The sequence below is a fragment of the Musa acuminata genome, chromosome BXJ3-9 (genome assembly GCF_036884655.1).
Source record: "Musa acuminata AAA Group cultivar baxijiao chromosome BXJ3-9, Cavendish_Baxijiao_AAA, whole genome shotgun sequence".
NCBI lineage: Eukaryota > Viridiplantae > Streptophyta > Magnoliopsida > Zingiberales > Musaceae > Musa > Musa acuminata.
Genome location: NC_088357.1, coordinates 320,459 through 336,596, shown reverse-complemented (window position 1 = coordinate 336,596; position 16,138 = coordinate 320,459). Strand labels below are relative to the sequence as shown.

Genomic DNA, 16,138 nt, shown 5'->3' with positions numbered 1-16,138 from the left:
CCCCCCCCCCCCCCCTTCTCCTCCTCCTCCTCCTCCTCCTTTTCTTCCTTATCTTTCTACTTAGTGATAATGAGCGGGATTGGACAACATCGAATGATATCAAAGTGTGAACTGATAGAGCATGGGTCTGGAGAGACGATGGATAATAGGAAGCGTGGGCCAGGGGAGCATTAACGACAAGGAGCATAGGTTATGGGAGCAACAATAGTAGGGAGCGCGGGCTAGGGAGCAACGCCCAACGATAAGCGTGAGCTTGAGGGTGGTAAGGAACGTGGGCTAGGCGAGCATCGACAGAGCGATAGGGTGTGTATGTGGTGATCGTAGAGGTTATTGAAAGAAAAAAAGAATAAAATCAAAATTACTAGGACAGTAAATAGTGAAATATTATTTAATATTTTTTTATTTATATTCCTTAATTATCAATCATATCCTTATTTCCACGGCCTTTTATTTCACCAGTGGAATCCTAGATGCGTTGATGTCACTCTTCGTCGGTTCGTCATAGACGTTGCTTACCACTCATCACTCAATAGGTGGATTTTGTTCATAACTTTTTTATTATCGGCTGTAAGAGGTGGATTTTTTATGTATAATATACTTATACAAGTTTTCATCAAATTTGACATAATACTATGAAACATTGTAAACTATTGTAATTTTGAATATAAAGTTGTCATTGCACAATTGATCTTAAAATCCTTATTATAATCATGTTTTAGTTGAGTTGTGCAAGTGGATTTTAATTAAGTTAGAATCATATTTTATTTGAGTTAAAATTAGGATAGGATCTTACAGTCCTACGTCCAGCCAAATTCCATTAATTATCATAAATTTCTCCAAAAATTAAAAAAAAAATTATTATCAAGTATCTTCCAATCTTGACTAGATAGTTTGGTAGAAGTTTGAGTTGTTTTACTGAATTTTGATAAAGTTACACTCCATCATAGAACCTATTAAAAAATATTTAATTTTGATAATTAATTATATTTTTTTTAAAAAATAAAAAGATGGTACTAATCATCTTAGAATCATAGCTAGGTTATTATACATGAGCTATCCTCCATCCATCTTAGAATCATACCAACGGGACCAACTCGGCTTGATGACACTGTTCTCGATTGACTCTGCCACTTGTTGCTAATTTCTTCAACCTCCAAAACTGAGTTCCTATACTTGTTGAGATTCAGTAGTGGTGCATCAGAGATGAGCTATATTTTGTGCTCTACTGATGAGTTATTTCTAGTAAAATAGTTTGGATACCTATTGATGAGTTTCTGTAACTTTCTATCATCCTCTTTCTTACATGTTGCTAATAAAGCTAGGCCTATATTCCTACCTTGACAAGTTGGATGATTAGCAACAATTTTTGGCATGCCTTCTCTATCCTTCTTACTAGGCTGATTGTCATGAGATCGATTACATATCCACTCTTTTCTCCCTTAACAATGAAATTTAACCTATCCATTAGGAACTCATATTATTAGTACAAACTTTTGAAGATTACTTAAACATATATTAGAGAGTACCACTTCATACAATACATCATCGATGTATTTGCTGGTGATGGTGAAGCAAAATTTGCAATGTCGATATATCTTCATCCCATGTCTTTTCTGATCCAACCTAACTGATATGAGTTCGAATGAGGTGTGGTTTGTAGGCTAAGCTTTTGGATCAAGCTTATTGAGATGGAGTTCTTTTAACTGTCATTGTTGATTATAGTATCAATGACTTCTTGCTTAGTTGAATAACTCTTACGCAAACCTTTAGATTCAATGATAATCTCGAGTCTGTGGCCTTTGACCTCACCATATGTTATAGACTTGGATCCACATGATCAATTAGCGCCCATCGACTTTGGTTATTTTCTTTAACTATTTTGAAAAGAGTTTAGAGTGAACTTTCCAGCACTTCTCGCTTATATGTCCTATAATTTTACAATAATCATATAAGTGGTTCCTTTTCTTTTCTTTGAGCAAGAAGGATTCTTGTTATTTCCGAATTTTTTCTTGGTCTTAGAGGAGTCCTCTTCGGCCTTCGCTATAGTTCTCTCTCTGTGAGTTCAGTTCTTTCTTTTGATTGTTATAGTTGTCTAATAAGCACTTGAGATATTATGAACCTTGAAAACGCTCAATTCAATGTTGATCTAGGCATGCAAACTAGCGGTAAACTTTATCATTAATTGACTGCCGAGGAATATTCCAAGTGTCGTTGTTTATTGTCAAAACTCGTTTGTATACTCTTCTATCAATTGATCTTATCCTTGATACAAGATATGTCATCTTTTTCACTATTCTTCAAAGTATCCCATTAGGTAAATTTTTTGTCGAATGGGTCTTTTAAATTATCCCCATGTCAACTATTCATCGTCGGCTCACAAGTAATAAATCCATAGAGCTCGGTCAATTTGAGTCATCAATGTAAACCTGGAAAAAAAAAAATAAAACAATAAATTTATTATTTATTTAAATAAGATACATTATAATTTATTTATACATTCACTTTAACAAAAAGGTAATTATTAAATTACAAATATATGAGAGTCACTAATTCTTAAAAATTTATTTGTAAATTCTTACAGGTACATTTATGTATCTTAAGATTATTATTATTTTTTTTATGAATTTTAGGAGCTTATGATTTTACGGTCAAAGTTTGCAACTCCCTTCACAATCCTTTGTAAGAAGAATACAAGTTCGACAACCTTCTCTTGTTTGCTTGCTTGGGATGATGTGCAACAACATAGAGCCAAACAGTGCACCGAAATGAATGCAAGCGAGTTTAAACGAATAGGAAATACTTTCTTTCTCATGAATTGCGATCTATCACATGTTGTGCTTAGTATACTATCTATCACTCCAAATTTGCTTTACAAGCCATGTTTGGTGTCCATTTTGCAACTAAAAAAGTTTTACATTAATTTTGTAGCTATTAGAGAGGTGAACCAAAACTTGCAATTGCAGAAACTTAATAGTTTTGTTTCCTTGAAAACATCCACTGAATTTTATTTTACAATAATGACCACAAGCATTAATATGCTGTTCCCATATTAATAAATATAAGTATCTATGGCATGCATGCTTAGAGCATCAACAAAGAAGATTAACAGATTAATAAGAGTATCACAATAAATAATTCATAATTAATATGTATTAATCATATGTAAAAAAGCTAACATATCAATCATTCATAATACATACTTATTCAAACATTTACTCTACTTGCATGTCATAAAATAATAATATTCTAATAAAGAGCATAACATATTTAATGCATATTACATAACCATAACAAGAATCATATCACATTTCACAAGTCACACTTTCTCTTTTCTTTTCTTTCATATTCTTTTACTGTACTCCATCATTCATATAGGAAATAAAAATAACTATGAAACTCAAGTATATACTAAGCTTAGGGAACCAACGCCATCGAATGGACAATGTTCTTAAAGTACATTTCTAATAGGATAATAGTACACCACTATTATTTATATAATATTCATGAAAATCAATCCATTTTAATAAAAATGATCTTTCTAATTCTCTTACTAAGACTATTATCAAAAAAAAAAAAAAATCTCATAGCCTGTGTCTTGGTAGACTTAAATGTCAACCCTTTACAGGTTTGAAGATTCACTATCTTTGGAATCTGCAAATAGGATATAAGCCTATGGTAAGAGAACTATTAAGAATCTAGTTTGACATTAAATTTATATAATAAATATATAATGCTCAATCACTATACTACTATACATCTTTAAGAAGAATCAAATCATGATTCATGGTTTTTGATACATGACATAAAACTATATAATTAATTATTAAACTATGTTAAACCTCACAACCCAAGTCATGCAAGCCTTCAACATAGCACATGTCAAATAAAATGAAAAAAAACACAAGATTCACCATAGTCAAATAACTCATTAAATGTATGAAAAAAATACTAATAATATCATGACAATATCAAGTCTTTAGACATTAAATCATAACCTACTTTATTCGTACAGTCTTTAGACACTAAATCATATATTACTTTATTCCTACACAACAACGTACTTAGAACATGGGATGTTAAACCCTACAACAATGTAATTGTTACCAGCATTTAGGTGACGATACTAGTATCAAAAGAAAGATTAGTTAAAACACCTCATAAATTACTTGATGGAGCAAGATACTTGGTATAACGTGCATTTGCCACGATCTTTCTTGTCTTCTTCTTTCGAAGCTCTACATTGACTACCCCAACGGCCTTCCCAGCTCGCAAAATCTTGGCCTCGATCTCAATTTCTTCCTGGTAACCAACCAACCAACCAACCAGACATTTTGCATCAATTACTAAAGCACATAAATCACATAAAGAGTTCAAAGCCAAGGTAGAAATCTAAACTTGCTGCAACTAGTAACAAATCCAGCATAGTTCCTTCCAAAATAGAATAGTTTAATCCAAGAAAAAAATAATCAGGAGGTAGAAGACTGAAATCAAGAATGTTGAGAGTCATTCACGTGATACAAAATCGTGAAGGAATTTCATTTAAATTAAACAATTAAGCTTTTTTGATCAAATTTGACAGAATACCCCTCTTACTAATACTGAGTTTCAACTTCAAGAGCACACATCTAATCATACATAGCAAAAATGCTTCTCCTTATATGATTGAAAATAATGGAGCATATTCTTTTCGAAAAACTCAGAGTTGAATTTAAGTCCAAAAAAGCACACCTTATGGACCTCAAGGACACAGCCGTTGGTTCTCAAGTAAATCAGATGATTATGGTTTTACCATCTACTAGGTTTTTAAATATCTGGACACTGAAAGCTACCCTTAATCTTCATTGCAACTCCTCACCACTACTGCTTGACCGTCGCTGATCTTCCTCATTGGTGGACTTCAAGTGAGTCGTGCGCCCACCTCTTCTCCCCTGATCTACCTTTTTGCAGCCGACAGCCTCCTCCTCCCTAAGTCAACATCTTCTCCGACGTTTCAACTCCGTTGACTACCGCTCTCTGCCCCAAGCGCTCTCTTCTAGAGTGCTCATCTCTACATCGAGTGCTGCATTGGCCGCCTCATCCTCGGCGTCGACCGCACCCTCCTCCTCCCATCTTTTTGCTTCAGGCCTTGGCACCTCTGCCTCGTCGACCGCCACTCTATCCTCCACCCCAAACCCGGTTCCAAGTTTCAATTTCACAGTCATCTTTCCCTCTCCTCCCTACTGTCATGGGCAAAGTTGTAAACGGGGATGTTTGATGTGATGCTTATGTATATCCATGCCTTTCAATTTTGTTCATGCTTTACAGTTTGCAGAACATGTAGAGAGCTGACAATAGGCTTGGCAGCCCCATTTTTTGTTGGCTTTGGTAGCCACTTTAGGCTTGTAAATGAAGATTGTCATGTGGGCACTTGTGAGCATATCAGTATATAGTGTATCATCTTGGACCTTTTGTTGTGTGACCGTTTAGAACTTACGAAGCCTATGGTCATAATTTTCATTGGCTATAAAGTGTTTACTGAAATGGTTGCTTGTGGATCCCGAGTGAAACGTTTTCTTTAACATATTTTCTCTTTTGTAGGTTCTAAGGAACCATAGGAGGTTTCGGAGATGTTGACCTTTGCGGACGGACATGTAAGGGTGCCGCACGACTTAGGCAAAACCAACTAAGTTCGTGACACTACACCGACGACTTTCTCTACAGCCACTTGCTTCAACAACCTCCCTGCGCCAACAACCTCGCTTCGCTGTGGCCCTCCGCCAGCCTCTCGCTGGTGCTACTCCTTTGGCGACCTCCTCTACTGCTATCCTCCTGTTGCTACTACCATCCTCCGGTCGTGGGCCAATCTCCGTCGAGTTCTCTAGTGCCCAGGTTGCATAGTGCTCGATCTTCGTCGAGTTCTCCAGCGCTCAATCTTTGAGGCCGAGCACTCGCTGCCTCCTCTCAGCCCCCTTATCCTCAGAGGTGTATAGTGTTGCCAATTCTGACGACCATCCCGTTGCTCACAGTGCTCCAGAAATCAAGCCGACGGACTTCAACCAAATCACAACATCCGCCTGCCATCTTCCTCAGTACCAATCTAGTGTTCCGCTCATGTATGAAAGACATTGTCATTGACTTCCACTTCATCAGAGGTCAAGTTGTCAGACATCAACTTATGATCAACTAGCAGACTCCTTCAAAGCCTCTCGCCCATAAGATATTTTAGTTACATCGATCTAAGATTGGTATCTTTGACAGAAACTCAATCTTGTGGGGGCATGATAAAAGATCATGATAAAGGCACATATGGAACATCATCCCTGCTTCCTTATATCCTCAATCAATCACAGATTTGAGAATCAATCTCATACTCAAATCAATCTCATATTTAAAGAACTAATATGATTAAATGATTTGAGTGCATGATTAAGAAAAATCTCTCCATCAATTCATAACCTATTCCTAACCTATTCCTCAATTCATGATTAAATGATTGATTTTATCTCCTTCATGAATAAAATCAATCATTTTCATAACCTATTCCTCAATTCAACACTTTCTACTCCTTACGGCAGACAAGGATTTTTTTTATCTGACTATAGATACTTATTTGAGTACGTGTCCGAGGCTCCCACTAATATAAGATCTCGACATGGTTGTAGTCTTACCTTTAAAACATCCAAAGAAGTTTTTTCTATGACTCAAACCCTAGTCTTTCAGGTTGCCGTTGAACCTGTTGTATTAAAGGAGCAACGATAATACTTGCTTTCAGAAATTTTTTTTTCCTTTTATCTTTTAACCACATATAATAAAAATTCAAGCAAAGCAAGTCCCAAGAATTTGTTAAACAGAGAGTCCTCTCATCACACAGTCTATACTGTAGCCTTCTCATAAAGATTTACAGTTGAGCACATACTGCAACAAAGGCACAAAACAATCCAGGAGGAAAAAGAAATTTCAACCCCAAACTGAAGGGATCCTTCCCATAAAGAAGGAATCAATCACAAGAGAAGAGTTATAACACCATCAAGTACCAAAATTCTCATAAAAAACGAACAAATTAAGCTTGCGATCGACGAACTTACGTTGGCAAAGGCGGCATCCAAGTAGGAGATTCCGATCTCCATAGGCACACCCCTCGACTGAGCTCCGGCAGTATAGAAGGCAGCGGAGCCGACCAGATCCACCAGGGACGCGGTGGCGCCGCCGTGCAGGAAGTTTCCCGTGTTCTGCAGAGACGTGGGAAAGCGCATCGGATCAAAATAGGAGAAGATTGCAACGGAAAAGGAGGAAACGAAGGGAGGGGTGGCTCACGAGGAGACGTGGAGGGACGGTCATGGAGCAGAGAAGGTGGCCGGGCTCGACGAGGTCGACGCGGAGGCCGCGGAGGATGAAGGCGTCGTAGAACTTGGAAGGGAGGGCGTCGAGGGCGGGGGTCGGGAGGATCTCTTCGGCCGCCGCCTCCAGTGATCTCTTCGCGGAGTCCAACGCCATTTGTTCGTCGACAAAGGGGGGAGGAGACGACGGAACGGGCTGTTGGACACCAGTGGTGCATATTGTTATTATTATTATTATTATTATTATTATTATTATTATTATTATTATTATTATTATTATTATTATTATTATTATTATTTTAATAGTCGCCAAATTGAAAGCCAACTGCTATACCCACTTCTCGGGCTACGTACAACAATTCTATACTAAATATATGATAAAAATAATAGACATCAAACTATTTCATAGGGGTTTAAATACGATGCACAATATTACCGATGACCCAAGAAATAACTGGTTTCCTTTACAAAATCAGCTATTGAATTAAATATATACTGTGTTCGCGCCCAACGGAACGAGACATGGCGAGCGAGAGATCCAAGTTGATGTCGTCTCGAGACTTCATCTTGGACGTCGTCCGTCCATGGTGTCGCCCCTCGCGTTGCCCATAGAGAAAAGACGTGCCCACGAAGTCGTCGGGGCGTGGAAGTTGGGAGATGCGTTCGATCGGAGTACCAAATGCCTTGAATGCAGCCAGGACATGGAGCTCTTCGGCCACCCGCCCTCTCGGGTTCTTTGGACGGGTCTTGGACGTTGACGCAATCACAAGCGCTTTACGCCACTGTGGTCGAGTCCTGGCCATTCAGGAAGGTATGTCGATCCACTCGCAGCTATTGAAACGGGGCCTCTGTCCCGACGTCCTTATCGCGAATCATCTCATCGATATGTACGGGGCCTCTGGGTTCCTTGATGGCGCACAGAGGCTGTTCGGTGAAATGCCTCACCGGAATGTGGTCTCTTGGACCACCTTGATTTCAGCACAAACTCGTGCTGGCCATCCTGACTTGGCTATCGAAACTTTTACCCGGATGTTGAATCACGGATCTGAAGAACCCAATGGCTATACTTATTCCGCCGCCTTGAAAGCTTGTGCCGTTGTTGGCAATCATGAGTTGGGCAGGTGGATCCACAGACATGTTTTGAACAATCGATTGCAATCAGATGTGGTCCTGATGAACGCTGTTGTTGATATGTATATCAAATGTGGGAGTTTCAGTGAAGCCCGATTTGTGTTTGATGAGCTCTCTCAGGCCAACTCTACCTCATGGAATACGATGATTGCTGGGTATTTCAGAAAAGGCAGCGCATTCGAGGCAGAGAACCTATTTTATCAGTTTTCTAAACCGGATGCCATCTCATACAACACCATGATCTCTGGGTTTGCAGAAATGGAAAGCCCAAAAGCATTAGATTATGTTTATTTGATGCACTCAAAGGGTTTTAAGCTTGACCATTATACGATTCCCTGTGCTCTAAAAATATGTGGGGTCTTAACTTTTTTGAAAATGGGAAAGCAGATTCATAACTACATCATTAAATCTGGTTTTCTCTTCAGATGCTTTATTCTCTCCTCGCTGATTGATATGTACTCCAAATGTGGCCAAATAAATGAGGCAATAAAGCAATATGACGAGTGCATGAACTACAAAGGTCTTACTGACAGATTACCCCTACTAAATTCCATGTTTTCTGGATTTGTTGGTAACGGATACACTGCACATGCACTTGATCTGATGTCAGAGATCTACAGATCAGGCACTCAGCTTGATCATTTTACCTTTTCAAGTGCTCTACAGCTTTGCATTAACTTACATAATATGCGAATTGGTCTTCAAGTCCACAGTTTGATCATTATTAGTGGATTCCACAGAAACCATATTGTTGGCAGCAATCTGGTAGATCTTTATTCAAGATGTGGGAATTTAGTAGATGCATTTAGATTGTTTCACGATCTCTCTCACAAGGATGTAATTGCATGGACTGGACTAATCACCAGCTGTTTGCGAGAAGGGTCAAATGAGTTGGTATTTAATGTGTTTAGAGAAGTGATTCGCTTGAAAATCAAGGTGGACCACTTTCTGGTATCAAACATTCTTAAAGCTTGTTCGGTTATTCCGTGGGTTCAAGGTGGAAAACAGGTTCATGCATATATTGTTAAGGGAGGGTTTGAATCAGAAAGCATCACTGTTACTTCGTTAATTGATATGTACTCGAAATGTGGTGAGATTGATGATGGCTTCAAGGTATTTGAGTCTGAAGTTGAAAAGGATACTGTCTGCTGGACTGGGATAATAACTGGATGTGGGAGTAATGGGAAGGCAACAGAAGCACTGAAGCTTTTCCGGGAGATGATAAAAGCAGGGGTGGAACCAAATGAGATCACTTTCCTGAGTGTTCTTTCAGCCTGCAGACATGCCGGCCTGGTTGCAGATTCATGCAGGATTTTCAAGTCCATGGAAGATCGGCATGGCTTGAAACCATGGATAGAGCATTATCATTGCATGATAGACATTTTATGCAGAGCCGGATTGTTTGAAGAGGCTAGGGAGATGATTTCTGTGATGCCTTATCGGCATGATGAAACTGCACATAACTCTTTGCTTAGCAGTTGTCAGATTCATCAAAATTCAGAACTTGGCAAGCTTGCTCAGGTTGACTTGTTTCAATCTATATCATGTGATACATCAGGGTACATTACATTGCCTAATATTTATGCTAGCCAGGGTTTTTCGGATGTTTCAGCTAAGTTTAGAGAGTTAAGCAGAAGAATGAATATTAAGGATGCTGGAAAAAGCTGGGTCCAAGTTAGGACTCAATGATATCTATATCTCCTTGCCATCCTGAATATTGTGGATTGCATTTGTTAGTTTCTGGGAAGAATAGACATGTTTAGAAAGCCTGCATTCTGGAACAATGCTTTACCCAAAAGCTCTCAGAAAGGTACAGAATTTTTAAGTCAAACCAAGTAGGTCTTAGTGGAAAATTTTTTTCTTTCAACAAGTATAGAATTTTATATATCTACAGGACGCTTGAATCTTCTGAGGTGTGGAAAGGATAAAGGGTATATCATGGTGATGGCTCGTGGAACAAGTAGACAGGCAAATCATACTCTTGCTGAATATTTTGTTTGCACTAATAATTTCATCTATATGACCACTAGAAATAATGCTATTTTTTCTGCTATTTAGTTTCTAATATCTCTTACCATTGTAGGTTAATAGCCACTCGAGAAATGATGCGAACGAATGGGTATAGTTGTCAATCATGCCCAAAGATTTTGACTTGCATAAGAAAAAAGTTTTGGTACTTCACATGTGTGGTTGCCAACATTCTCTTGAGTAGCCTTCGTCAGTTGGAGTTGTCCTACAAACTTTTTGAACATTGAAAAGGTTCTATTTTGTTGCATTTTTCTTCCTTTCCAGAGAATATATTGGCCATGAGCTAAACATGTTCACTGACACCAGAAAATTGTGATCCGTAAGAACATCATTTCAGGGCATCCATGGTGTGAAGCAGGATGCGTCTCTTATAATTCCAACATCGGCATCATCGTTCGAATCTTCTGATGTCTATCATGTCTAAGGTACTGTCATTCTCTTGACTGCTAAGTTTTTTCAACATCATCAATGACTTTTCCTATGTATTCAACATTTTAACACAAGAATGAACTGATTGGAAGTACCTGATCGAGGTTTATCAAGTGGGAAACAACTAAATCCCAAGTCTCTGTACAGTCTGGCCGTACTACTGCTGAGGAGAGGTTCCATCAAGAAGATTGTCCAGTTATCATCCCACTACTATATTATCCAGCTTGTCAATGATAGACTTGCCTGCTGGCAGGGATCCTTTTAATCTCAGACTGGTAGGATTATCTTCTTTCGCCACTCTCTTAGTGTCTCTTGGATACCTAAGGTAATCTGGGTAAAATTAAATTGCTATTATTTTTTTGGGCAAAATAGTCATTCTTCTAATGTCAAGCACTACATTGCTTGGGAGGGATACTGTCACACTTCCCTTCCTGAGGACCTACCTAGATGGATTGGGTATTCATGGCTATCATCTTACTAGCTTATCCTTCAAGCCAAGAGAGGGCAATTATCTACTAAAATAAAATCAGGATGGAAATATAATTATCTACTAAAATATTTTTAATATAAAAAAAATCAGGACGAAAAAAGAAAAAAATAAAGAAAGAAAGAAAACAAAATAACCACCACACCCGCGGACCAATCAGTGCATCAAATCTTGTTGCCTATTACAAGCAACAAAAAAGCAAGTTAAAAGAAAGTTTGAAGAAGCCATTGACTGCTTTTGCACGACATCAAGGATCTAAAGATCATACATATCCTCAAGGAAACATACATTATGACTGCTGAATTAAGGACGGCAAGTTGTCGCTTTGAATTGAGTAGCTAAACACCAAGTGGCACCTCGGGAATTGATTCCAGGTTTCTAAAGAGGTAGAATTTTTCTGAAAGAAAAGCTTTCTCCCTGCCTGCTTTATTCCCTGTGCTACCCCCTGGTGATGCCTGCAATGAGTAAGCACATGAACTTTAACAGGCAAAGCAGGTCCCATGAGGACCATTCCCTGTTCCATTTTGGATCCCTGAGTTGGATGCAGTTTCCTAGTGTCAACCTGCAGAAAGTTATGTAAGCAGCTCGAAGAAAACTGTAGAAATTACCTCCTTTGAAGCTTCACCATTAAAAAAATAGTAGCACCCATCACTCCTTGCATCGAAGCCCCTCCTCCTCCCTGACATCACTCCACCATCCACTACAAAGGCATCAGCAGGCCACCACCAGCACTTATTTTGCGGAAGAATAACTCGAGCTTCCCCTTCTCTAATGGCAGCAGAAGCCAGGAGAGCCAGGGAGAAGCAGACCCGAAAGGAAGAAGAGAGAAGCCTCCAACAGGAAGCACAGAGCCCGTTTGCTAAGGGAGCACTTAGAAGCTTCTTCACATGCAAGCATCACCAACCAGGAGAAAGGAACAATGGGCACAGCATGCGGATGGGATGCTCTGGGTCTATTTGCAAGCTGAGGGACATGCAGAGGCCAGAGACGGTCTTAGCTGAGCCTTGCAAGAAAAATGCTGCAGCATCAGGTGGTGGTAGTGGTAGTGGTAATGGTAATGGTGGTGAAGGAACCAAGAAACAGCCCTTGAGTGAGATCAATGGAGTTGTTTCCAAGCCCTCCTCTCATTCTGCTGCTTCTGTGGCTGCCTCCTCTTCTTCTACTTCTTCTGTTGGTGGCTCTTTCAGGCGAATGCATCGTAGGAGGCTTTATGGCTGTTATGAGTGTCACATGGTGGTCGATCCCATAAGTATGCTGTCAAGGGATTCCTCTCTGGGGACGACAATCTGTACCTGCCCTGACTGTGGAGAGATTTTTGTGAAAGCTGAGAGTCTGGAGATTCACCAGGCGGTGAGGCATGCAGGTAGAATGTTCTCTTCCCCTTCTTAGTTTGCATCATTTAATCACTACATTCTCTCTTTCCTTTGTTCCTTTTCTTTATTTAGCAGTGTTTCTTTTGTTGTCCTTCTCAAGCCTCCTCATCCCTCTTTGCTCAAAATTAGCTGTGAATCTTATAAAAGTCTTTTGGAAATTGCACCTTTTTTTGTTGCTACACAAATTTAAGATCCATGTGATCTCAAAAGTCTGTTTGGAAATTGATGACTGATGATTTAAGAAGAAGCAAAATGTTATTTCCGAACATAAAAAATCTATGAGCTACCTGCCATACTTTTATATGAGTTTCTGGGGTTGCCATGCTTGTCATGAAAATGTGCTTTTGAATTCTTAACATAGGAGATATACAGCATATCTCACAAACACAGCATACTAAATCTTTGCTAATAACTCGATTCGAATTCTGAGGTTCTGGCCTCGACTGCTAGAATGTTGCTAGTTCTCTGTTCATGGAATTTGATCAACTTACTGGCAATGCCCTTATACCTATTTAGGTTCGATTTCCTTTCTTCCCTAGCATCTCAACTATTCTCCTGGAAAGCAAAGTATCCATGTATATTTCTAATTTTCTTCGCTTCATCCACCTGTGACCAATCCAGGCATATTATCCATGTATATTTACTTTTGGCTATGAAATCAACTTGGTATTTATTTGATCTTTCTACCATTTTGGCCCCCTCAGTATCAGAATTGGGACCTGAAGACACTAGCAGAAACATAGTTGAGATCATATTCCAATCGAGTTGGCTAAAGAAGCAAACACCAGTTTGCAAAATCGACAGGATCCTAAAGGTCCACAATACCAACAGAACACTGACAAGATTTGAAGATTACCGGGACTCCATAAAGATCAAGGCCAGCAAGCTAGCAAGGAAGCACCCGAGGTGCACTGCAGATGGAAATGAGCTCCTGAGGTTCCACTGCACCACTTTTATGTGCTCCATCGGCCTTGATGGGGCCACTAACTTGTGCAACTCTATCCCCAAGTGCAGCTTGTGCAGCATTGTAAGGGATGGATTCAAGATCGATTCACATGGAAGAATCGGAACGATGGCTACCAGTGGGAGAGCACACGATGCCGCTGACAACGTATCGGATAAGACTGCGATGCTGGTGTGCAGAGTTATAGCTGGCAGGGTGAAGAGGAAACAGGATGATTTGGAGGAGTATGATTCAGCAGCTGGCATGGCAGGAATCTACTCAAATTTGGATGAGCTATTCGTGTTCGATCCTAAAGCTATTCTGCCTTGTTTTGTTGTAATTTACAGGAGCTGATCTCGCATCTTTCTCCATGCTTTTGTCTCTGCTGAAACTTCACAGACCTCTGTGCCTCGCTAATTTGAATGATGCAGCATCTGATATTGCTCCAAAAACAAAAGCTGTAATCCGAGTTGCCATTGCTCAAGTTATCTTCTAATCGAATGACGTACGTAGCATCTGATATTGCTCCAAAAACAAAAGCTGTAATCCAACTTGTGCAAAAGGAGCAACCTTATTGTTGAATATTATATATCTCATACGAGACGATGACAGTGGGTCTTTATTTGCATTTAGAGAATCATTATGAAGTTATCTTCTAAACAATGATGAGACTTTCTACCAAAAACTAGATGGATTGCCTGGTACACAGTATCCTTCGTCCTAATCTGTATAAATAGGAGAGGAAACATGTTAATATATTCAAGCTAAAGCTATTTCATTTCTACAATAAAGCTTCTTCAATTATTGTATCCATGATAACTGCAAGAAAAATCAACGGTTGCACAAGGTGGAACCGGAAAAAGTGGAGGAAAAGCTAGTGGAATTAGGATTCTTTCGTTGATAAACATCCTCGGAAAAAAGGAAAGACAAAATGTAGGCGTTGTTGCTCTAAATGAGAATGTTAGAGAACTTTAATTTCCAAGTCAAAAAGACCTGCGACGAATCCCAAGTCATATCTTTAGATAACCAAGGAAGGGCCTAAAGCAGATATCGAAGAATTGAGCAGGAAGGATGAGGCAGAAGCAGAAACCACATTCAAATTTGAAAGATTCGTTCTGCCAAGGTTGCTAATCTAGCTTTACATTTGTGTTCGATTTGGAGTCTCGGTAGTAATCTCCCTGCTGCTCTTACTTCTAGAGACAAGTAAGTGTTTTGTCTTTACCTTTCTTGTTTAGCTTTGGAATACAACGGAAACCAGTCTTTCAAGAAGATTAAAGCATCAGATAGAGGAGCTGCAAAAGAGCAAAGAGACAAGACTCCTGGGTTTGCAGGTAGCCTCAAGATAGATGCTTTGCCCCCCTCCCTAGGAAAAGAAAACAAAGATGAGGGTGGGTCATTCTGAAAGCAACATAGCACGACAGAAGCCATAAGCCAGCTTAAGAAGGGTTATCTTTTGGAGGGTAGCAACAAGAGTAACATAGGCCCGATTCCTCGACGCTAAATCACTGGTCGGCATAACTGGGATCGCATGTATCTATCTATTCTCTTAGATTTGGTTTTAAGAAAGGTTAGATTTGTTTTGGCCCACATGACGAACAACTTCTCGTTTGTCCTATTGTTCTACTCTTTTGACAAAGTATCTTGAGTTTTCGGTGGCCCTTCGACGGTTAATCCATGAGATTATTCCCTTGCAAGTGCTAATTGATTAAGTGATAAAAAATTTACTTATATGATATTAAATTGACACATTGTATATTAAACCATAATCTATTTGTCTTTGACATAATCTGAAATGTCTACCTCATATGAGATCATTTTAAGCCAAGATTAACATTGTTTACCACCCTATAGATCGACTAAAACATGACTGATGGATCAATTTCATTGTCTTGCTCTTATTCCATATGATAGACCTTCTTCACCTAATGCATCCCTACTGTGTACAAGGGATGAGCATATTTTGTTCATGCTGAAATATAATCAATATTTTTTAAGTTTTTTATTGGTAGCCCTTATAAAAATAATAAAATATAATTTTATTATTTATAATCATTTAATTACTAATCATAGTTTTATTTCCACGATCCTTATTTCATTTGTCAGAACTCTAAGTACGCTGATACTACTTTACACTACTCTATCTTCCGATATTACTCGACTCCACGGTTCATTTTGTGACATCATTTGTCACTCGATGCTCGATGTTTCTCGACGAAGAAAAAAAAATCACTCAATGCTGCTCGCTATTTGAATATGAAATCTCTATTTAACACAATGGATATCAACACACTAAATAGTTTAATTATCTTCTAGATATATAATTGAGAATATTGGTCCATAAAGTAGTTAGCACAAATAGATAGGAGATGAATTGTCTTGGTCATCTATCCACAATAACTCAAATACCATCATGTCCCTTTCCCTGTCTTAG

General features: G+C 38.9%; 2 protein-coding genes across 15 annotated transcripts; one reads left to right on the top strand and one right to left on the bottom strand.

Moving 5' to 3' along the window:
- Positions 1-3,906: 3,906 nt before the first annotated feature.
- Positions 3,907-7,951, bottom strand: LOC135586402 (uncharacterized). 2 transcript variants are annotated; one of them, XM_065165807.1, is made up of 4 exons: positions 7,813-7,951; positions 7,294-7,512; positions 7,065-7,208; positions 3,907-4,299 (listed from the first exon to the last, which is right to left on the bottom strand). In XM_065165807.1, the coding sequence occupies exons 2-4, from the start codon at positions 7,471-7,473 to the stop codon at positions 4,156-4,158; spliced, it is 468 nt and encodes a 155-aa protein (XP_065021879.1). In that variant the 5' UTR covers positions 7,474-7,512; positions 7,813-7,951; the 3' UTR covers positions 3,907-4,155. The 2 variants fall into 2 exon arrangements, with proteins under 2 accessions (XP_065021879.1, XP_065021878.1); XM_065165806.1 differs by having other exon boundaries at positions 7,829-7,944.
- Positions 7,952-7,973: 22 nt separating this feature from the next.
- LOC135581643 (pentatricopeptide repeat-containing protein At4g08210-like) lies at positions 7,974-14,351 on the top strand. Of its 13 annotated transcripts, XM_065165805.1 has the most exons (6): positions 10,177-10,257; positions 10,342-10,415; positions 10,531-10,706; positions 10,800-12,754; positions 13,469-13,700; positions 13,779-14,351. In XM_065165805.1, the coding sequence occupies exons 4-6, from the start codon at positions 12,163-12,165 to the stop codon at positions 14,059-14,061; spliced, it is 1,107 nt and encodes a 368-aa protein (XP_065021877.1). In that variant the 5' UTR covers positions 10,177-10,257; positions 10,342-10,415; positions 10,531-10,706; positions 10,800-12,162; the 3' UTR covers positions 14,062-14,351. The 13 variants fall into 13 exon arrangements, with proteins under 13 accessions (XP_065021875.1, XP_065021869.1, XP_065021873.1 ...); XM_065165803.1 differs by lacking the exons at positions 13,469-13,700; positions 13,779-14,351 and having other exon boundaries at positions 7,974-10,257; positions 10,813-10,900; positions 12,173-12,308; XM_065165797.1 differs by lacking the exons at positions 13,469-13,700; positions 13,779-14,351 and having other exon boundaries at positions 7,974-10,257; positions 10,800-10,900; positions 12,173-12,308.
- Positions 14,352-16,138: the final 1,787 nt, after the last annotated feature.

Excerpts from the sequence above, each read along its gene's own strand:
- LOC135586402 (XM_065165806.1), bottom strand. The coding sequence starts at position 7,882 with ATGAAGTCTCGAGACGACATCAACTTGGATCTCTCGCTCGCCATGTCT. Across the intron at positions 7,209-7,293 it reads CCGTCCCTCCACGTCTCCTC|AACACGGGAAACTTCCTGCA; the intron begins GTGAGCCACCCC and ends ACGTCTCTGCAG. Across the intron at positions 4,300-7,064 it reads TGGATGCCGCCTTTGCCAAC|GAAGAAATTGAGATCGAGGC; the intron begins GTAAGTTCGTCG and ends GTTGGTTACCAG.
- LOC135581643 (XM_065165803.1), top strand. The coding sequence starts at position 7,974 with ATGCGTTCGATCGGAGTACCAAATGCCTTGAATGCAGCCAGGACATGG.